Source organism: Momordica charantia, assembly GCF_013281855.1.
Source record: "Momordica charantia cultivar OHB3-1 chromosome 6 unlocalized genomic scaffold, Mcharantia_2.0 BLBB01000006.1, whole genome shotgun sequence".
Classification (NCBI taxonomy): Eukaryota; Viridiplantae; Streptophyta; class Magnoliopsida; order Cucurbitales; family Cucurbitaceae; genus Momordica; species Momordica charantia.
The window spans coordinates 20,257,713-20,278,732 of record NW_028275164.1 but is presented as its reverse complement, the minus strand read 5'-3'; the positions used below and the strand labels follow the sequence as shown (position 1 = coordinate 20,278,732).

Sequence of the window (21,020 nt, the reverse complement as noted above, 5' to 3'; positions counted from 1 at the left end):
GCTCCTAGCCGTCCTTAAGGGCATCCGTATGGCTCAATCCATAGGTTGTTCACGGTTATTGGTTGAATCAAACACTCTAAGGGCAATCTCTCTTCTTCATGGTGATTCAGCAAGCAACTCTTGTATTTGGTTTCAATTTTATCTCATAGGCTCCTCCTGAACATATATGCTCAATGTCAGCCACGTGGCCCAATGATAAACACCTCCTTTTAAGAAACAAAAAGAAATACAATTTGATGAAATAGAAAGTTTCAGATAAAAAAATTGATAATTTTACCAAGTTCATGTTTAAAAATAATATTTTTCTATAATGTATTATGTGTCCCAGACATTAAATCTTGGATCCACCATTGGAAACGAACGTGTCCAAGTGACAAAAAGTTGTCTATTTGAATAATATTGCTACCTTCGTTTAAGCAAGATCATCTCTTCAGACGATTTTGTATCACATGTAGCTAGATTCTCTCTTGAAGTGATAACCTTGCTATACGTGTGACTAACTCATCTCTTCAAGAGATAATTTTTTGCCACTTTTGAGTATAATGCATCTTCAAGAAATGCCCAAATTATTTATAAATTAGTTTTGAAATAGTTAATTTTTGTTTGCAATATTAGAAAAATAAAAATCCCTTCTAAAAAGCTTCCTTAAAATTTACGAATTTTAAAAAACATTCGACAAATAAAAAAAAGGGCAAAATACATTTTTGATCCATGAGGTTTGAGGTAAGTGTCTATTTGGTCCATGAAATTTCAAAATAAATACTTTCGATCCCTGAGGTAGGTGTCTAATTGGTCTCTAAAGTTTCGAAATGAACATTTTTTGTGTTTGAGGTTTAAAGTAGGTGTCAACTTGATTCCTGAAGTTTTAAAATGAACGCTTTTGATCCTTGAAGTTTGAGAAATAGTTCTAAATAGTCCCTCATTTTTTTACTGTTAATTAACTAATATTATAACGATGTGGCACGTTGCAATTAAATTATTTATTGTAGTTGCTGATGTGACAAATTATATTAATTAAAAGATATATGTTCGATATGAATGGCGAACGGTGGCGGCAAAGACGTGGTGGTCGTTGGAAAAGGGTAAGAGAAAGATAGAGGAAAAGATGAGGAGAGAAGGGAGGAAGTACCATCACCTACACATATATTATTTAATTAATATAATTTATCAAATCAACATCTACACTAACTAATTTAATTACAATTTGTCACGTGATTATAATATTAGTTAATTAACGATAAAAAAAATCATTTAAAACTATTTTTGGGTTCAGGACCAAACCAAACGGACACTTAGATCAAACATATATTTTGTCGTGAAAAAAAATAGTTGAAGTTAGTGAATGAGTGACGTGGTGAGCAGCAACAGAAAAATCTCTCACCCACCTCAAGAATCGCATTGGATAAGGTTCTGGAAAGCATCGTTCTCCCGAATCCCGATCATGGCTCAGCCGCACTCTCCTTCCCTCAAAATCATCGCCGGCGCCGACTCCTTCGGCTGCTCCCTCAAAGACGCTCTCCTCTCCCACCTTCGCTCCCTCAACATCGAAGTCGAAGATCTCGGCGTCTCCTCCTACTACTCCATCGCCGCCGAGGTCGGCCGCCGCGTGTCCTCCGCTTCCTCCGCTCCCGGACCCCTCGAAACCCGCGGCCTCCTCGCCTGCGGAACCGGCGTCGGCGTCTCCATCTTCGCCAACAAGTTCCCCGCCGTCACCGCCGCCACTTGCCTCACCAAAGACGAAGCCATCAACTGCCGCTCCATCAACAACTCCAACGTCCTCGCCGTCTCCGGCATGTCCACCTCCCCCGCCGCCGCCGTCGAAATCCTCGACGCCTGGCTCAAAACCCCCTTCAAATCCCCCTGCCCCGCTTCCGGATTCCAGCCCTGGCCGCCGGAGATCGACTCCTTCTTCGACAATTCCCTCTCCGAAATCCCCAAAATCGGGGCGGGGGCGGGGGCGGGGGCGGCCGACGCCTGCTCGATCTGCTGCCTGGCGAAGGCCCGGGAGGTGGACCCGATCCGGATCATCCCGGGCGGGTCGATGAAGATCCTTCGGGAGACGCCGACCTCGGCGGTGGTGAGGTTCGCGGCGGGGAGCGTGGAGCCGGCGCACCACCACACGTTTGGGCATGATCTGGTGGTGCTGAAAGGGAAGAAGAGCGTCTGGAATGTGAGTAAAGGCGAGAGGTTTGATTTGGGGGTGGGGGATTTTCTGTTCACTCCGGCTGGGGATGTTCATAGAGTCAAATACCATGAGGATACTGAGTTCTTCATCAAGTGGGATGGACATTGGGACATGTTTTTTGATGAGGATCTTGATGCTGCTAACAAAGCCATTTGTAAGGAGTTATTGGAGAAGCCCTGTCTCTGAAATGTTTGTGTAATTATGTCGTGAATATAATATCAGGTGTTGTCCTGTGTTGTGGTGGAATGGGTGTGTTTTTTTATTACAGTATTTGAGGTGGGATTCGAACTCAGGATGTTCAAATTGGCTGCTATGCGTTCTCGAAACTTTACTTGAGGATGCGAAATGTCATGTGGATTTGAAGCTATACAGAGGGTTTGTGTTTGGGAGAAGTATGAATGCTTTTTCAATTTTATTATCATCTGATTTTGGGGATCAATTAGCTAGTTTTTGAATATTAATATGAACCAGTTTTGAATGTTAGTCACAATTCTTTTAAGAATTAAAGGAGGAAGGTGGAGGGAGAGGGAGAACTGGTGTGGCCTGAAATATGAAGAAGGCTAAAAGAATGATTTGGAAACAAAGGTTTTTACTTAAGTCATATCCATTTTTTTTCTTTTTTCTTTTCTTTTTTTTATTTCAAGTACGAGATAAAATGAACATTCATAAATCCCCGGAACTAAACCTGGGTCGAAATATTTGGAGTTTACTTATAATTTTGTAAGTTCTGCCATGAATAAAATAAAATAAGAAAAAAGAAATCGTTGGAGAGAGAGGTTGTGAAGTTTGTGTTAAGGGAGAGATTAAATAGGGAAAGGAAGAAAATTTAGAAGAATTGGTTGAAACCTAATTTCAACTCTACGCTTTGTTGGAAAATGGTAAAAAATAAATTAAAAAACAACGTAATTAATAGGAAAAGAACCCAAAGGAAAAACTTTGGAGTATCTGATGTGTATCAATTTTTTCCATAAACTTTTAATCTGATTACATAGCACCTTAGACTCAGATAAATATGAAATCTTAACCTTAAACTATTTAAAGTTGTGCAATTTTCTCTCTGATTGATCTTTTATCGAAGAAATTGTTGAAAAAAATATTGTTCCACATGTGAAATGAATTATACAGCATATATTTAATCTGAAATTGATAAAATTTAAACGAAAATAACACTAGAGCTCGATTTTTATATAAATTTGTATATTGTAGCAAAGTTATTTAATGATTAATTTTATACTTGTGATCAAATTTAATTTGAGACAAGCTTGATCTTTGTTAAAGTATGATTTTTTTTTTTTTGGTTGAATTTTTGCATTTTTTTTAATTAATAGTGCTGACAGTTATCCAAGTTTAGTATTCAATTTGTGAAAATGAATACAACTTATTTAGTTTAAGGGTATATTTTGTTGTGTATCCTCTCCAAGGAAGTCCTATGTGCTTCCAAAGTCAACTCTTCAAAGTCTTCGAGTAGGATTCATAGAGAGTCTTCAAATTTGCTTTTAAATTTTCCTACTTCTAAACCCCACTCGTCTATTTATCACATGGGTTAGTACTTAGTGGGGGTTAGACTTGGGTTGATTTTTGACTCAATTGGACTTTATTTGGTCATGGGCACAATTTAATTTCGAAACATCTGAACTTAAGTGATTTTGGACCTAACCCAATTATTTAAATAAATTTGATCTTATTCAAATTTTCACTATTAATCTATCACAATGTTTTAATTTGGGTTCGAAGTCAAAATACCATTCAATTGACCCAATGAAAGACGTATAATTGCCATTTTTTCCTTTTAACTTTTATTTAGGGATAATTTATAATTGATCTCAAATAAAATATAGTTTTTCAATAAGGATGTGGTTGTTTATGATTGGCTTAAAATTTATAGTTTTACGGATTGCCTTCTTTCAAAATTTATGCCAAAGATAACTATGAATGAATTTCGAAAATTTTGTGTGATAAAAAATATGAATTTGGGTCACAGTATTTCAAAAAAAAAAAATTATGGTGGACCAAAATATTATTTTGGCCTTAATCGACAACAAATTGCACAAATTAATTTAAAAGGCATCTAAAATTTATCTATTAAAATTCAAATTATACTTTCGAACTGTGAAGTTAATCTTTTAATTCAATTTTGATTATGGTTCAAACATGAAATTTATCCCAGTCAGAATATAATTCAAATGATCAGAGATTAATTTGAAAATTTAGAATTTATACAGTTTTTTATATAACCTTAGATTACACATGTTTATGCAGGAATTTGCACAACGGTTCTTCACGAATCGAGTTCGAACCCGGTCTTCGGTTCCGACCTGAACACTAGAGTGGACCTGCACAAGAGGGTAAGCACTCCGACGCTCAAGTCAGTATAGATCGGACTTCTTATTTAGTTCGAGGTGAGATTCGATACCTGAGCGTGAAATGAAGTCCTCTATAATGGATCCGACAGTACACACGACCGGCGGTTATGTGTCTTTTTCTCATATCGGACCTGTCGGGTTCCGAGCAGGTCGGACCCTAGTCAGGTCGAACCTTGGTGCCTGTACTTAGTCTTTTATAACGGGCGAACCCGGCCACCTCGACGGGGCCGAGGTGGACCTAAGCAATCCTTTTTATTCGGTTTCTTCAAACACTAATAAGGGTCCTCCACGTGTCTCGGGTACGTTTACCCCAAACAACACACATATGAGGTTTGATGTGAGTCGGATGCAAAATTAAACAAAATTGCAAGTTCGAAATTGAATAACAATGGTATTCGAATTGAAATTTGATTTGAGTTTAAAATCCAACTAAATTTTAAATTCGAATTTGCATAAAAAAATCCTATTCGAATTAAGATTTGATTTCAATTATTTTGCTAATTTAAACGCGATCCTATATTATTTAATTAGATTTCCTATCCCTATTATGTCTCGGAATTATAATACTATAAATAGGTTATTAAGTTGGTGAAACAATTTAATTCATCCCTACTTTCCATCCTTCCTAAAAAGTTAATCGCCTCATAATTTAATCTCTTCTTCTTTCTTTCCATCTCTTTTTTCTTTCTTCTTCTTTTTCTTTGACTATCTATTGCACCTATGGTAGGCTTACGTACTGTTTGTGTGTGAAGAGAGATTATTCGTGGAGCAATTCTTCCTCTCTTTTTTCTTTGTTATATTTATGGATGTACCGTCGGTAGTAGTGATTTTTCTTCTCTTTTTTTCCATACATGTTGGTACAGCACACACCCTTTTTCTTTTTTAATTAATGGGGGAATTATTGTTACTATTATTATTTTTTTAATAGAAATCTCCCCGGCAGGCGATAGGGATGATTCTAAATCGAATTATTTTCTATAAAAAAAAAACGAATATATTTTTTTTCTGAGGCAATATTTTTTTTCTGTAAAACACCTCCCTACGTATGTCAGGGAGGATTTAAAGATAATTTTTCTAAAATCAATTTAATTTTTTAACTATTCACAACTTCCTGTGACATGGTAGGGAGATTTAAAAAAGAAAGAGATTAAAAATTTTTAAAAAAATCTTTTAAGACCTCCCTGCCGCTATTTATTTATTTGTTTAATTTCTTTTTCAACCATTTTTTTCTCATTCTTAAAATCTTTTTCTATCTTCTTTTTCTTTTTTTATTTTGTCATTTACTAACAATGCTCCTTTATTTTTCTCTTTTATAGGAGTCTGACTTTATCTTATAAATTCTTCTATTGGGATGTCATTCTTCCTTTGTCTGATGAAGGTTTATCTCTGATGATATTGATTTCTTTTTTTTTTTTATTTGTTTGTTTCTTTCTTTCTCTTGCAACAAGGATCCTCTCAATATTTGTGGAGTATCTTCAACTATCATTTTCACAGTTTGGGGAACGACACCTATAATGTGGAACGACACCTAACTTAAGACCACCAACTTTGGTATTGTATGCCATCGATTACCATTGTTTGGGATGACACCAATATGAGGGACTTCATTTCAACTGAGTGGTTGAGTATCTTCAGTTATCATCTTCAGTTTGGGAGATGACGCCTATCATGTAGGAACAACACCTAACTTGGTGACTTGTTCTTTCGATTACCATACTTCATTCATGTCAAGACCACCAACGTTGGTGGCGTGTGCTCTCGGTTGCCATCCTTCTGGGGATGACATCAATACGAGGGATCTCATTGCAACTAAAATACTCTCTATATTGGTTGAATATCTTCCGCTATCATTTTCACAGTTCGAGTCCACAAACTTTGGTGATGTAAACATTTTGAATCACACCACAACGAATAATTTTTTTATATCCTTTCTTTGATTCGTTTTGACCTCATTTATTCTTCAACATTTGTCCTTTTATCTTCCTTTTTTTATTTTAGGGCACTCTTTTTTCTAGTAAGAAACACCTCCTTATATTTGCACGTAAGGATCAATCTATAAAAAGTGGGAACAACTTTTTAGTCATGGAATCGAAGTCTGGTCAACTTTCAAGGTCGTGACCTCGTTTAAATGATCCCGCTCTTATCTCTGAGTGGTCTATGGAAAAGCATCTGATTTATAATTTGTCGATCAAAATATGGATTTTACAGTCTCCGATTCATAACGAGGTTCCCAATCAGGAGTTATGATTAACATTTGGATGGCGTATAATAAATGATGAAGTTCAATGGCGGCCTATACTGAAGATCTGTCGTGAATAATTCTATTATATTGCTTGTTATTGGGAGTGGTTAGAGGTTGTGGTTGCTCGTAGTTAGAAGACTCTTCTTGATGTTCATATATTTAATGCAATAATGGTTTCTCTATATACGTACGACCATAATAACGACGTGGTTCGAGGTTTTTACAAGGTTTGGTGCCCTTCAACCAATATTCTGCATACTTTTGCTGAAGAATTGTCCATTTCTCTATGGGATTTGTTAAAATTTAGAGGATTATAGGAAAATTTTATTAGGAAGTTATTCCTATAGAATCTAGTAGGAAAGACATATCTCCCAATGAGTTGTGATTATCTCAAAGTTTATTACGGTCTGGCTTCTGAGAAGAATGGTCAATCTCATGTTGGCACTAGTACTTCCTTCTAGTTCAAAAGTGACTTAAATTATGTCAAGCCTTCTGCTTGAAAGGCAAGGAAGACGTCTCGTTCCCGTTCGACTCATAATCCTACTGATACTTCATTCAGAGCCTGTGAATGGTAAAATAAGGAGAAATGTTTGTTCCACAAACTTAATATAAGATGATGAGTGGGAGAGAAAATGTATCTAGATGTCTTCATATCCTACTGTTGTGTTCCTTTATATTTCCTCACAAAAAACTCAACTTTCTTCGCCCTAGAGTTTTCAAAATCGCTAGCCTGGTTATGTTTCTTGTCGATGTTGTTTGAACACAATTCACCAAATGGGAAGATATAGGGTAACATATGCTTATAACTTGATCGTAAAAGTCTAAACTTCATGTTACTCCTAGCCCAGATGAGTTAAAAAATTAAACGGCCTCATATGTTACCCGTCGGCCCTTAGGCCAGCGATTTTGAGAACTCCAAGGTGAAGAAAGTTGAGGTTCTTGTGAGGAAACACAAAGGAACATAACCAGCAGGATATGAAGGCAATTAGATGCGTTTTCTCTCTCAACTCATCATCTATATTAAGTTCGTAGAACAAACATTTCTCCTTACTTGACGATTCACAAGCGCTAAATGAAGTACCAGTAGGATTATAAGCCTAACGGGAATGAGACATCCTTCTTGCTTTAGAGCAAGAGGATTAACATACTTTAGGTCGCCTTTGAACCAGAATAAAATCCAAGAACTGGTGGCAACATGAGAATGACTATTCTTTGCCGAAGCCAGAATGTAATAAACTTTAAAAGAGATACCGATAGCCCTTTAGGAGACAACTGTCTTGCCTACCAGACTCTGTCAACTGTTTATAACTAGGAATAACTTCCTCATAGAATTTCCCTATAATAGGAAAACCTCCAAATTTCCACAAATCCCATAGAGATGGACAATTACTCAGTAGAAGAATGTAGAGTGCGTGTTGAACGACACCAAGCCTCGCAAAAAGCTCGCACCACATCGTTGTTATGGTCATACGTATATTGAGAAGCCATTATTGCATCAAATATATGAGCATCACAAAGAGTTTTCTTACAACTAGCAACCACAACCTCTAACCAGTCCCAATAATAATCAATATAATAGAATTCCACATGGATCTTCAGTATAGGCCCTCATTGAACTTCATCATTTATTATACGACGTGTAAATGTTAATCCCAACTCCTAATCAGAAACCTCGTTATGAATTGGAGACTAGAAAATCCATGTTTTGCTTGACGAATCATGACTCAGACACTTTTCCATAGACCACTCAGACATAAGAGCGAGATCATCTAAACGAGGCCATGACCCTGAAAGTTGATCAGACTTTGATCCTCCACTGGAAAGTTGGTTCCACTTTTTATAGACTGATTCTTATGTGCTAAGATAATGAGGTGTTTCTTACCGAAAGAAATACCCTGTGAAATATACCATGGTCTTGCAATAAAAGGACAAACATTAAAGAAGAAATGAGTTTAATAAAAGACGAATCAAAGAAATGATATAAAAAAATTGATTCATTGTAGCTTGATTCAAAATTTTTACGTCACTAGAGTTGGTGGTCTTGACATAGAATGGAGGGTGGTAACCGAAGGAACAAGTCACCAATTTAGGTATTGTTCCCACTTGATAGGTGTCATCCCCCAAACCGTTAAGATGATAGCTGAAGATACTCAACCGATCCTAGAGTATTTCAGGTGCAATGAGGTTCTTCATACTGGTGTCATCCTTGAATGGATGGTAACCAAGGTCATACGTAACCAAAGCTGGTGGTCTTAGCATAATGTAAGATGGAACTAAAGGAATAAGCCACCAAGTTAGGTGTTTTTCCCACATGATAAGTATCATCCCCCAAAACGTGAACATGATAGTTGAAGAAACTCAATCAATCCTAGGAATATCTCAGTTACAATGAGGTCGCTCATATTAGTGTCATCCTCGAAATGATGGTAACAGATGACATACGTCACCAAGTTAGGTGTTGTTCTCACATGATAGGTGCCATCCCCCAAAAGGTGAAGATGATAGCTGAAGATACTCAATAAATCCTGAGAGTATACCAGTTGCAATGAGGTTGCTCATATTGGTGTCATCCTCGAAAGGATGGTAATAGAGGACATATGTCACCAAAGTTGGTGGTCTTGACATAATGGAGAGGATGGTAACCAAATGAACAAGTCACCAAGTTAGGTGTTGTTCCCACATGATAGGTGTCATCACCAAAACGTGAAGATGATAGTTGAAGATACTCAATCAATCCTGGGAGTATCTCAGTTGCAATGAGGTCACTCATATTGGTGTCATCCTCTAAAGGATGGTAATAGAGGACATACGTCACAAAATTTGATGGTCTTGGCATAATGGAGAGGATGGTAATCGAAGAAACAAGTCACCAAGTTAGGTGTTGTTCCCACATGATAGGTGTCATCCCCCAAAACGTGAAGATGATGGCTGAAGATAATCAATCCTGGGAGTATCTCAGTTGCAATGAGGTCGCTCATATTGGTGTCATCCTCGAAAGGATGGTAATAAAGGACATACGTCACAAAAGTTGGTGGTCTTGGCATAATGGAGATGATGATAACCAAAGGAACAAGTCACCAAGTTAGGTGTTTGATAAGCCTTGATTAATGGCTAAAAATGTAGGTTTGCATGCATAGTTGATAAGACTTGGTTAAAGGCTAAAAATGGTAGGTTTGTATGCTTAGTTGACGGTTATTTGGGATGAAACATGTATGTTCATGCATATAATTTAGGAAAAATGTGTATAATTTGTGATTAGGGACTTTGGAATTCAGTTATAGGTAAATGAAGGCTAATTTGGATAAATATGCTTATTTTGTAAGGAAAAGTGAAGATTTATGATCACAATGCGTCAGACACATTGTAGGACCAGAAATTCTAGTTTACTAGAGGAATGAGCCAACCAAGTTACTTTGAAATTCCAGCTTTACAATGCTTCAGCCACATTAAATGTCTAGATTGTCAAAACGAGAATAACAACTTTTGACCAAGTAATTGATTCAAGATTTGTTATTAGTTCCTAAAATCTCTACAACCTCATTTGGTTCCAACCTCCCATCATTTCTCAACATCTTGTTACCTCCATGGCCTATAAAAAGAGCTCCCAATCATCAAGACATCTCATTTTTCCATACTTTTGTTCTTCCTTTCTATTTGTTATCAACTTTAGTTTTTAAGTTTTGTTTTTCAATTACTTTTCTGCAATTACTCTTGTTTATTTCATTGCAGTTCAATTTGTTCCATTTTGTAATTTCTTTCAAATTTCAATTAAAATGCATTCTTTTGTTATCTCATCTTATATTTTCATTTCTTTCATTTCCATGAGTAGCTAAATTGTTTATTCAACCCTTCTACAAATGATTTAGTTCATCTATTTTAAATTACATCTATCAGTGAGCACGACATATAACGCTCTATTTGCTTATCTTGATTGATACAATTTATCCAATTGATTTTCTTGCTGGTCACTTGTTTGAATCACGTTAGTTTGAATTTAATTATGAGAATGTTAGAGTTAAACGGATCTCATCAAGGTACAACTGGAAGTTATTTAGAAATATGAACTAAAACAAGATCCTAGACATAGACTCTCTTACCCGTTAAAACGTAAGTTGAAACTTGATTTATTTAAGATTCTAGAGTTGAATAGACATATGTAAACACTAGCCTAAGTTTCTAAATAAATCAAAAGCGGTATGGAATAGGAGTTGAACCAATTTGCATAAATCGAGCATAATTACAAGCACATTTAGTAGGTGTAATTCATCCTTCATTACTAGAAAAATGGCCTTCAATGACAATTATAAATTGTCATAGACATCATTTATGACAGTTTAATCATTGTCACCTTTTAAGGCATTAAGAAAAGCAATATATAGTTTGAAAAAATTGTCATAAATACAATTACAACGACTGTTATAGTTTGTCATAAATGAATCATTCATCACAGTTAAAAACGGTCACGAATAACATATTTGATGACAATTTATATTTATCATGAAATAGAGCAAAAATCTCGTATCTCAGTCTAATAAGAGGTTTTCATGACAATTTTTAATTGTCAAGAAAATCCTTTCAACAATATTTTTCAAGTGTCACGACAAATTGTATGACAATTTAACAAATGTCATGAAATATTTAATAACGACATTCTCTTCATTGTCATGAAAACTTGTATAACGACAATCAATAACTGTCATAGTACATGTAATAACGACATATTTTAAGAATCACAAAAAATTATTTTGTGACAATTTAAATCTTTTTTGTTGACTTTTACGACTGTCATAAAACCTTTAACCATGACAATAGTTGATTTTGGACATTGTCAAAAGAAGTTTAACAAAGACAATTTAAATCTTTGTTGTTGACATTTATTGCACTTTTTTAACTATCATAGCTATGAAATTGATGACAATTTTCATATAACTAAATAAAATCTATGATGACACGTTTTTTAAAATTATTTTCCACAACTATAGCTAGTACCTATCCATTATGACATATTTCACATACAAAATTGTATATAGTCTTACATCAACCTCGTGCATTATTAAACTATATTCAAATGTAAATGAACCAAGTATATAAATAAAGTGTTCATGTAGTAAGATATATATTGACAGTTCAAAATTCTCTATACCTGTAAATTCCAAACTGTAACAAAGTTGCATAAAATAAGGTCAAAGTCTTCATATACATATACAAACTAAATATGATCAAATGTGTACATTATACTTTATACAAATACCTATAACTACAATAAGAGAAAGAAACCTACGTTTCATACACTAACCTAACAAACTATATTTACATCACATCAACTTTGTACATGTTGAAGCTATGCCAAAATTCTTCCCCAAACATTCCCCTTTCTCAAAATGTTGCTCCCACCAACCTACTCTTCCAACAAAATAAAAACGAACGATTAAGAAAATATCTAATATCAACTCTCACATTTCTTTCTAACTCCAACATGCATTACATTGGAGTAATAGATAATCACACAACTTCCTTAACAATCATTATGATGATTCAATGATATAGATAAAAAGAACAACAATTGCATAGATATATGAATCTGAAATATTCACTACAACATATATCAATCTTATACAAATATATAAATCAACACACAATATATAAATTTGAAGGGGTAAAATGTTAGCATCTAACTAACATTTATATGTTTCACACACTAACCTAACAAAGTCCATAAATCAATTAGTTGCAATCATGGTTTTTAACTTTTTTAAGTTCGTGCAATATGTAAAGAAGAAAACAGTATCAAGTTAGCTAAATGAATAAGAGAAAATTATATATTATGTGAAAATGAACTCATATGTAAACTCAAACTAACCTGATCGTTAACTCTTACCATCAAACCACACATATATAAAGATAGAGCTGAAATTTCAAGTAAAAAAGAAAGATAAGGCAGTAAACCAACCTGGGCATGGTGAATGTCCATCTTTATATGCTTTCTAAACAAGGGATGTGATGGGTGAGTGTGTAATCTAACTCACATCTAGTGGCAGTTCTTTGTGTCGTGCCGAAAAGTTCCTCTATCTCCAACTTTCCTTTTAAGTAGTTGCTTCAAGCTTTTCCTTTTAAGTAGTTGCTTCAAGCTCTTGAAGAATGACCACAAGCTTAAGGAAGCAAATATAATAACAAGAAAAAACTTAGTCACTTAATCTTTTTGGATTTTATGACTTTCAAATGATGAGCTTTCTACCAAATGCAGAGATACAAAAGCAAAAGAAAAAGTTCACTAAAGAAGAACTTGCAAGAATTATCTCTTACAAGATGGAAGAACTAGAACTCAATAGAATGCATACTCTACAACTAAAAAACTCAATTCTATTTAACTTTGATCAAACACATTACTCATAAAAATAAGTTTTGATTCCATGTTTCAACAAAAAGATCTTGAGAAAAAATCCAGCTAAAGCCCCAACCTCAAAATACAAGAGAGTAAATAGTTGAACCAGGATATTTAACACAGTTACATACCTCCTCATTTAGATTTGAGAACTCAACTTTTCCATCAATTCGTCCAGGTCTGAGAAGAGCTTGATCAAGAATGTCAATATGATTTGTGGTCATCAAAACTTATCAATATCGTGGTAGTTAGTACACCATGTCAACAAGCATAATGTTTTACTAATTTTTTTCTTTTCCAAAAATTTAAAAAACTCCACTACACATACCTTGATCTTGTTTGATGCTTCAATAACCATCCAACTGACAGAAAATAATTTTCATTCTAATGATTCTTCGATGCCACTAACTAAATGATAGAAACCGAGAAACACATAAAAGAAAAAATATACTAATCAACTTCAAAAGGACAAGGAAATAAATTCTAGTTTTGAGTGAAAATAAAGTGAAAATATAATTGAATGATATACCTCCATGGCCACTGTCTCTTTTAGGACCTCCACGGATACAAAATGCAGCACCCACTAATAGAAAGAAAGAGAAAAAAAACTAATCAGACAAAGCCATGAAAGTTTTGGCATTATGAAAAATGAAATCAATGAATACCAACAAAAATTTACATGAAATTGGATGTGTTCTAGAAAACAAAATACATAAGCTCATTTTTGGAGTTCATCCACTCAAATGGAATAAAAAAAAAAAGATCTTAGTAATGATACCTATTAATTTTTTAATCAACAAAACTGAGAACAACCAACAATCAAACTCAGTAAAACTGATAAATGAGGCAAATACAGCTGCAAACTCGTGCCATTGGGGAAATACAGCTGCAATTTCATTGGTAAAATATACCATATTGACCATATATTTTTCCTAGAAAATATATTCAAATAAGTAGAAAGAGGTCTAATGCACCACGTGTTGGTTACCATACACCACCTTGAAATTGGACAAAGCTTTCTTTCTCCGGACCATACAGCATAATTAGAAAGTAGCTTTGGAGTGAACAGAATTGATTTTCCACTGGCAACATCCTGTACAAATATAGTATTATACAAGATAATAATGTGAATATACAATTGAAATAAACGTAAAGGGAATGAATTCATTTTCAAGATAATAATGTGAATATACAATTGAAATAAACGCAAAGGGAATGAATTCATTTTCATGAAGTCCATGTGCAAAATAGCTACATGCTCAAACCTGTTAGTTCAGACTTCATAATCTATCAGAGTTGAAAGAAAACAATCTAATCAATAAATTATATTTAACAGTAAATACATAAAGCATTTACAATTTATTACAAATGTCCAAATTCCAATAAATATGAGTTTCAATAATAAATGGTTAAACATTCAGACATTCCATGGAGTAATGGGCTTACAATGGCGCCATCGAATCCAAATAAATAAGCAAATAACTCTCTTACCTAAAAAAAAAAAATCCAACCACATTAAATAAAATTTTAACGGTACAGAAAAGGCAAAACGAATTAGATTAATTGTAGAGCTTCGAGTAATGGTCACACTCCAAGAACTCATTTCATTCAAGACGGGAACGTATGATCAGTGTTAACAAATTACTTTCTATAATCTTCAGCAGTGGCACGACATATAATTCAATAACGTCAAGAGAGTCATCTATGACAAGTAACTATACACTATTTGCACGGAAGAGTTCAGACCCAGGCATAATTTGTGATACATTCGCAATATTTAGAAACAGAACAGCGAATACGACGAAAATATCATAAACTTAAACATTCGTCAAGTACCTGAAGAGCTCAAGGTGGTCCGTGGGTCCCCTCTTTGTTTACTGGTTGCTCGTCGTTCAAGAGTTCGCTGGCGGAAGAGGATTTGTGGTGCTCGTAGGTCTATGGAGATCGAGTGGCCCATGGGTAGTATAGATCTAGCACCGCTCGCTCGAGATTTGGACCGCTGGGTGAGAGGGACATCGTCCGCGGGTCGTCGTTGGAAAGGAAAGCTCGTCGTGGCTCCGCTGCTATTGCGTTGAAGGTCTTGCCGAAAGATATTGTGAGGAGGGAAGGGAGGGTGTGCCCGACGGGTGTAGGGTTTGAGAGAGATGACGGAAAAGTGAAAGTGTGAAGCCCACTTTTTATTTTTACCTAATTTTCGATAGCATTTTGTTTAAATGCTATTACAAAAAGTTATTATAAAAAAAACTTATATCCAAATATTTGTTGGAGTTCTTTTTTTGGTTTTATTTTTTAACATTTGATGGACATTGTATCCAAATATTCAAATATTTAGGGCCCGTTTGATAACCATTTGTTTTTTATGTGTGGTTTTTGGTTTTTAGTTCTTAAATATAGTAGTTTGATAACCAATTCAATTTTCGGTTTTTTCTTTTCAAAAACCATTTTGAAATGTAGGTAAATTTCAAAAAAAAAAAAAATAGTTTTCAACTACAGGTTTTTGTTTTTCAAAATCTCATTTTTTCTTCTAATACTCAACTTTTTTATTCCTTTCTTATATTTATCTCTAAAAAATTTATTTTTCACTCTAAATTTTTTTATTTCTAAATTTCTCTCTACAAACTTTATTTTTCTCTCTCTAAAATTTTTATATTTTGAATATTTATTGGTATTTGTCTCTCTCCAAATTTTTCTGTATTTTTGTTTTTTTTAACAAATTAGTTTCATTTCTCCCTCTAAAAATTTAATATTTTTCATAACTTTTTTCCTCTAAAATTTCATAATTTATAACTTTTTCTTTATCTTCATAATATAGTTTTTCCTCTAAAAACTATATTTTATTTTCTCGTTCAATTTTCTTTCACTGTAACTTTGATTTATTTATTTTCTATAAAAAGTATATTTTGAATCTTGTTTATATCTCTAAATTTGTTTCGACTATATTTTTCTCTCTTTATAATTTTTTTTCCTTTAACATATCTTTTCTTTTAACTTTTCTTTCACTTTTTATTTCTAAATACTTTTATTTATCTCTCTAAAATTTATCTTCTAAAAGTTTATTTACATCTCTATTTTCATGTCTCTAGGGAAGACAAAAATTTCCGCAGGATCGGGTCCCAAAAATAGAAAATACATGTCCCGCCCCAGTCCCTTCCCCGTCCCCGGTTCCATTTTTTAATAATTAATATATATTTATTACACTTTTTTATACTTAAATTCTAAAAATAATTAAAAACAATTAAATAACTGATAATTTTTCTAGAGAACATCTCTCCGGCCCAAGAACGAGGTGGTGACGGAGACTAAAAATTTTCACGAGCCCGAGAATGGGGGAGAGCATCCTCACTCGCACCCACACCATTGTCATCTCTACTTTACATAAAATTTTCTCTCTCTAATACGTATTTTCAATTTTCTAACTTTTTAAAAACAAAAAACAAAAAATGGTTATCAAGCATATATGATTTTTGTTTTTTAAAAACAGAAAACAAAAAACCAAAAACTAAAAATAAGAAAAACCAAAAATTACAATGGTTATCAAAGGGGCCCTTAGTGGTAAAACCGATATTAAAAGTCCAACATTATTGAGTACAATTATTTTTTAATTAAATTTACTTTTCTATATTTGATGTTGTTTTTCAACTAACATTGTATATAAGTTCCTTCACCTTAGTTATTTATTATTTTTTTCCAACATTTGATGTCGCTTAAAAATCTACATCATATCTTCATAATTGATGTCGGTTCTTAATTGACATTAAAGATTCGCTTTTTTTAAACCGACATTGTAGATCTGGTTTTTTAAAACTATTATTATTTATAAACTACCAATAGATATTGATTATGACAATTGTTGTAGTGCCTTCTTTATATAGAACTTCAATCCTCACGACATAGGAAATCTAAATATAAGTTTAGGAATAAGATTGAAATTTGATTTTTTAATCTTTAATTAAAATTTTGACTTTAATCCAAATCAATTTGAAATTTGGTCTTCAATTGGCAAGCGTGTGAATCAAATTTGGCATGTGTGAATCTTTACATTCAGGACAATTTGAGAGGGTTTTTTTGTTGAGTGTACTTGGGGTGTGATTTTTGTATGAGTGTGACAGAGAGCAAGTGGAGCTGGTAAAAGCTTGTTCGAAATATCAATGAGAGAAATATCACAATTATCTTTTTGGAGGAGATTATGGATTCAATCAAGAAGATAATGAAAGAGGGCCCGATGTAGATCGATTTTATGGTTGAACCATTATAAATCGGTTCTCTTCTTTCTCTCCTTTACTTATTACTTTAAGTTCATTGATTTTTCATCTCTGTTTGCTTGATATTTGAGTAATCCATAGTTACTATTATTGTTTTGATTACTATGCTATTGTATCGTTTGAGTTAATATTTCGTTTGATTGACTTTGATTTTACAAGAAAAACAATATGACTTTTCGTGACAATTAAAGAATGTCATAAATATGTTTGAAAAACAATTATGACCTTTCGTGACAGTTAAAAAATAACGATATTTCGTGACATTTAAAAAATGTCATAAATGACATGCAAATGTTTAAAAATAATTGTAACATTTCGTGACATTTATAAAATGTCATAAAACATAGAAAAATTCGTGAGTCTCCATTTTTTCCCCTTAAAATCGCGCTTACTTTTTAATTACAGTTTAAAACTGTCATTGATTTAACATTTTTTTCAGTTTTCATGACAGTTATAAACTGTCAATTTAAAAAAAGTCTGTAAATCAGCGTTTTTTCCCACCAAATTCGCGCTGGCAACACTCATGACAGTTTTTTTTCAACCTTTGTTACTATTCATAACTGTCATGAAAGCCTAGTTTTCTAGTAGTGTTTTTATAACTAAATGTTAGTAGGGGGTTGCCTTTTTAATCCTTGTGTTTTTAATTCACGTTCACAACAAATTCACCAACTTTTATCCCAAACTCGATTGCTCATCTAAGTGATTTACAAATTTAATTTTAAAAGAAAACTAGTCCTTGTGGAAACGAACTTTGATTATTTCCAGATGATTACAGTGTGCACTTGCACTTACCCTCGAGCTATTAAGTAGAGGCGCAACAGTGTTGTAATTTCCACATGATTGGTGTCATCCCCCAACCGTGAAGATGATAGCTAAAGATGCTCAACCAATCTTAGAAGTATCTAAGTTGCAATAAGGTCCCTCATATTGGTGTCATCCTCAAAAGGATGGGAATAGAGATGGTAAACGAAGGAACGAGATGTTGTTCTCACATGATACGTGTCATCCCTCACACCGTGAAGATGATAGTTTAATATACTCAACCAATCTTGGAGGTATTATTATTGCAAGAAAGAGAAAAAAAAAAGAACGAAGATCATAAGAGATAAACGTTGATGATTAGGTGATAAGTGAAGGTTTACGTCATGATGGAAGAAATTATAAGATAAAGTCGACTTGTAAAAAGAAAAGAGAGATCATAGATAAACGTTGATGATTAGGTGATAAGTGAAGGTTTACGTCACGATTGAAGAAATTATAAGATAAAGTCTGACTTGTAAAAAAGAAAAGAGAAAAAAATTGGAGTGTTGTTAATAAAAGACAAAATAAAAGAGGGAAAAAAAGATTTTTAAGTTGAAAAGAATGAGAAAAAATAGTTGAAGAAGGGAAAATAAACCAATTGAAGGCAGGAGGTTTATTAAAAAAAAAAAAAAAAATCTGGCACCTTTAATTGAAAGGAAGAAAAGGGGTAAAGGGAAAAAAAAAACTATTGCGGTCTTACATTCATATAGATAACAAAAATAGAGATAAATAATAAAAAATAAAAAATAAAAAATAAGAATTGATAAACAAATTCTTCTTTCGTCCACGAGTAAAGAAGCCTACCTTTGATGGATGAAATAAGTTGTCGGATCGCATTATATGAAGAAAGAAGATAATCACAAAATAGTCAAAGAAGAAAAGAAAAATTGAGAAGAGAGAAAATTATAAAACAACATTTTCGCTAGAGTTCTTCTGTGCTTCTACTAGTACAACCCATATCTCAATTTATAGACAAAGGATTGAGTTCAAATTAGCAAAATTAATTGAAATGAAATCTCAATTAAAATATGATTCTTTATTCCATTTCAAATTTGAAATTTTGTTGGATTTTAAACTCATATCAACTTTAAGTTAAATACGATTTTTTATTCAATTTCGAACTTGAAATTTTGTTGAATTTCGAATACGACTCAAATCAAAGCCCACATTTGTGTTATCCAACGTTCAATTAAAAGTTGGATAAATTTCAAATTTTCAAATTCATCTCAAATTTGAATTTGGATTATATTTCGATTTTTAAATTTCTTAAAATAGGTTGGATAAATTTCACATTTTCGAATTTGATCCAAAACTTAAATTTGAACCATAATCCAGTTCAATTTAGAGTTTTTATAAATTCTAAATTTTCAAATTTATCCCATATAATTTGAATTATATTATGACTTTTAAATTAAGTTGGATAAACGTCATATTTTGGAATTTGATAAAAGAAAAAAAAATTGAACTATAAATATAAATTCAATTAGAAGATCAACTTGAAAGTAATTTTTTTTTTAAGATAATTTGGATTACAATGATAAATTTCATATGAATTTAAAATTAAATTGTGTAATTTATCAGTAATATTTTAGTCCACCGTAAATTTTTTTTAGAGTTATGATCCAAATTCATATTTTTTATTGTAGAATATTTTCGAAGTTGATCTACAATTATGTTTGACATAAATTTTGATAAAAAAACATTTGTATAACCATAAATTTGGAGTTAATCATAAACACGCATGTCATTATTAACAAAACTATATTTTATTTGGAGTCAATTATAAATTATCTGTAAATTAAAAACAAAAATGACAATTCTCAAATAATGTCAATGTCTTTCATTAGGCCATTTGGATTAGATTTAAGAGATAATGTGTTCGATAAGCTATTTTACAAACTTATTTTCACAAATGGTTCAATGTTTACAAATTTTACAGTTTTAGATTTGTGGATTTAAAACTTTTTTCAAATGTCAAATTTGTCCTTATTTATGGCATAAAATTTATTATAATTTGTCTTTTATTTAAATGCAAAAGATTAATATTCCAAATTTGATTTTGTAAACATTAAATTATTGTGAGATCTAAATCAATCATTCTCATAATTCCCTAATTTACTGAAATTTATTACAAAATATTCAATTATTATCATAATCCTCAAATTTACTCCTTAATATATTCTACTAAATAATGAAATTTATTACAAATATTTTTTCATTTTATTATATTTTTTGACCAAATTTCAATAATATAATCATTATAACATACACTTTTATATATATATATATATATATATATATATATATATATATATATATATATCCTTTCAGTTATATGAAAATATAAACTATATCCAGCTATAAATTTAAGCAACATACACTTAACAATGGTGATATAATCTATAGTCATTATAACATACACTTATATAGAGATATAACCTATATCTGGCTATAAAGTATATACGACTATATCCCTCTACAATTAACAAACAAAGCAAATAATCTACAAACCTTCCGGTCGCGACTAGACAATGACCGGGATAAACGTAGGGTTGGAATGATCGACGGGCTGCCGACGACAAAAAAGAAACCTTGGGATAAACGGACTGAAACAATGGACAAGCGGCCGGAGACGAAGGGAAAGCTAGACGAATTGTTCCGACGACGAAGAAGAACGGAGACAAGGCTGGAGACGAAGGAATGCAGACGGCGGCCGGAGACGGAGACGAAGGAATGGATGGAAATAGAACGATAGAAGAAGAATAAAAGTCGGAGGAATGAGGTT

At 32.9% G+C, this 21,020-nt stretch overlaps 1 protein-coding gene and 1 long non-coding RNA gene across 21 annotated transcripts; one reads left to right on the top strand and one right to left on the bottom strand.

Moving 5' to 3' along the window:
- The first annotated feature begins 1,313 nt into the window (after positions 1-1,313).
- On the top strand, positions 1,314-2,624 carry DRT102 (DNA-damage-repair/toleration protein DRT102). The gene has a single exon (XM_088124801.1). The coding sequence runs from the start codon at positions 1,343-1,345 to the stop codon at positions 2,369-2,371; it is 1,029 nt and encodes a 342-aa protein (XP_087980927.1). The 5' UTR covers positions 1,314-1,342; the 3' UTR covers positions 2,372-2,624.
- A 9,312-nt stretch (positions 2,625-11,936) lies between these two features.
- Positions 11,937-15,365, bottom strand: LOC111025095 (uncharacterized). 20 transcript variants are annotated; one of them, XR_015791996.1, is made up of 7 exons: positions 15,009-15,361; positions 14,161-14,265; positions 13,702-13,755; positions 13,501-13,534; positions 13,304-13,362; positions 12,741-12,939; positions 11,937-12,188 (listed from the first exon to the last, which is right to left on the bottom strand). It is a non-coding gene; the product is annotated as an uncharacterized LOC111025095 (long non-coding RNA). The 20 variants fall into 20 exon arrangements; XR_015791997.1 differs by having other exon boundaries at positions 13,304-13,352; XR_015791994.1 differs by having other exon boundaries at positions 13,304-13,401; positions 15,009-15,360.
- Between the last annotated feature and the right edge of the window lie 5,655 nt (positions 15,366-21,020).

Coding starts and splice junctions, on each gene's coding strand:
- DRT102 (XM_088124801.1), top strand. CDS start 1,343: ATGAGTGACGTGGTGAGCAGCAACAGAAAAATCTCTCACCCACCTCAA.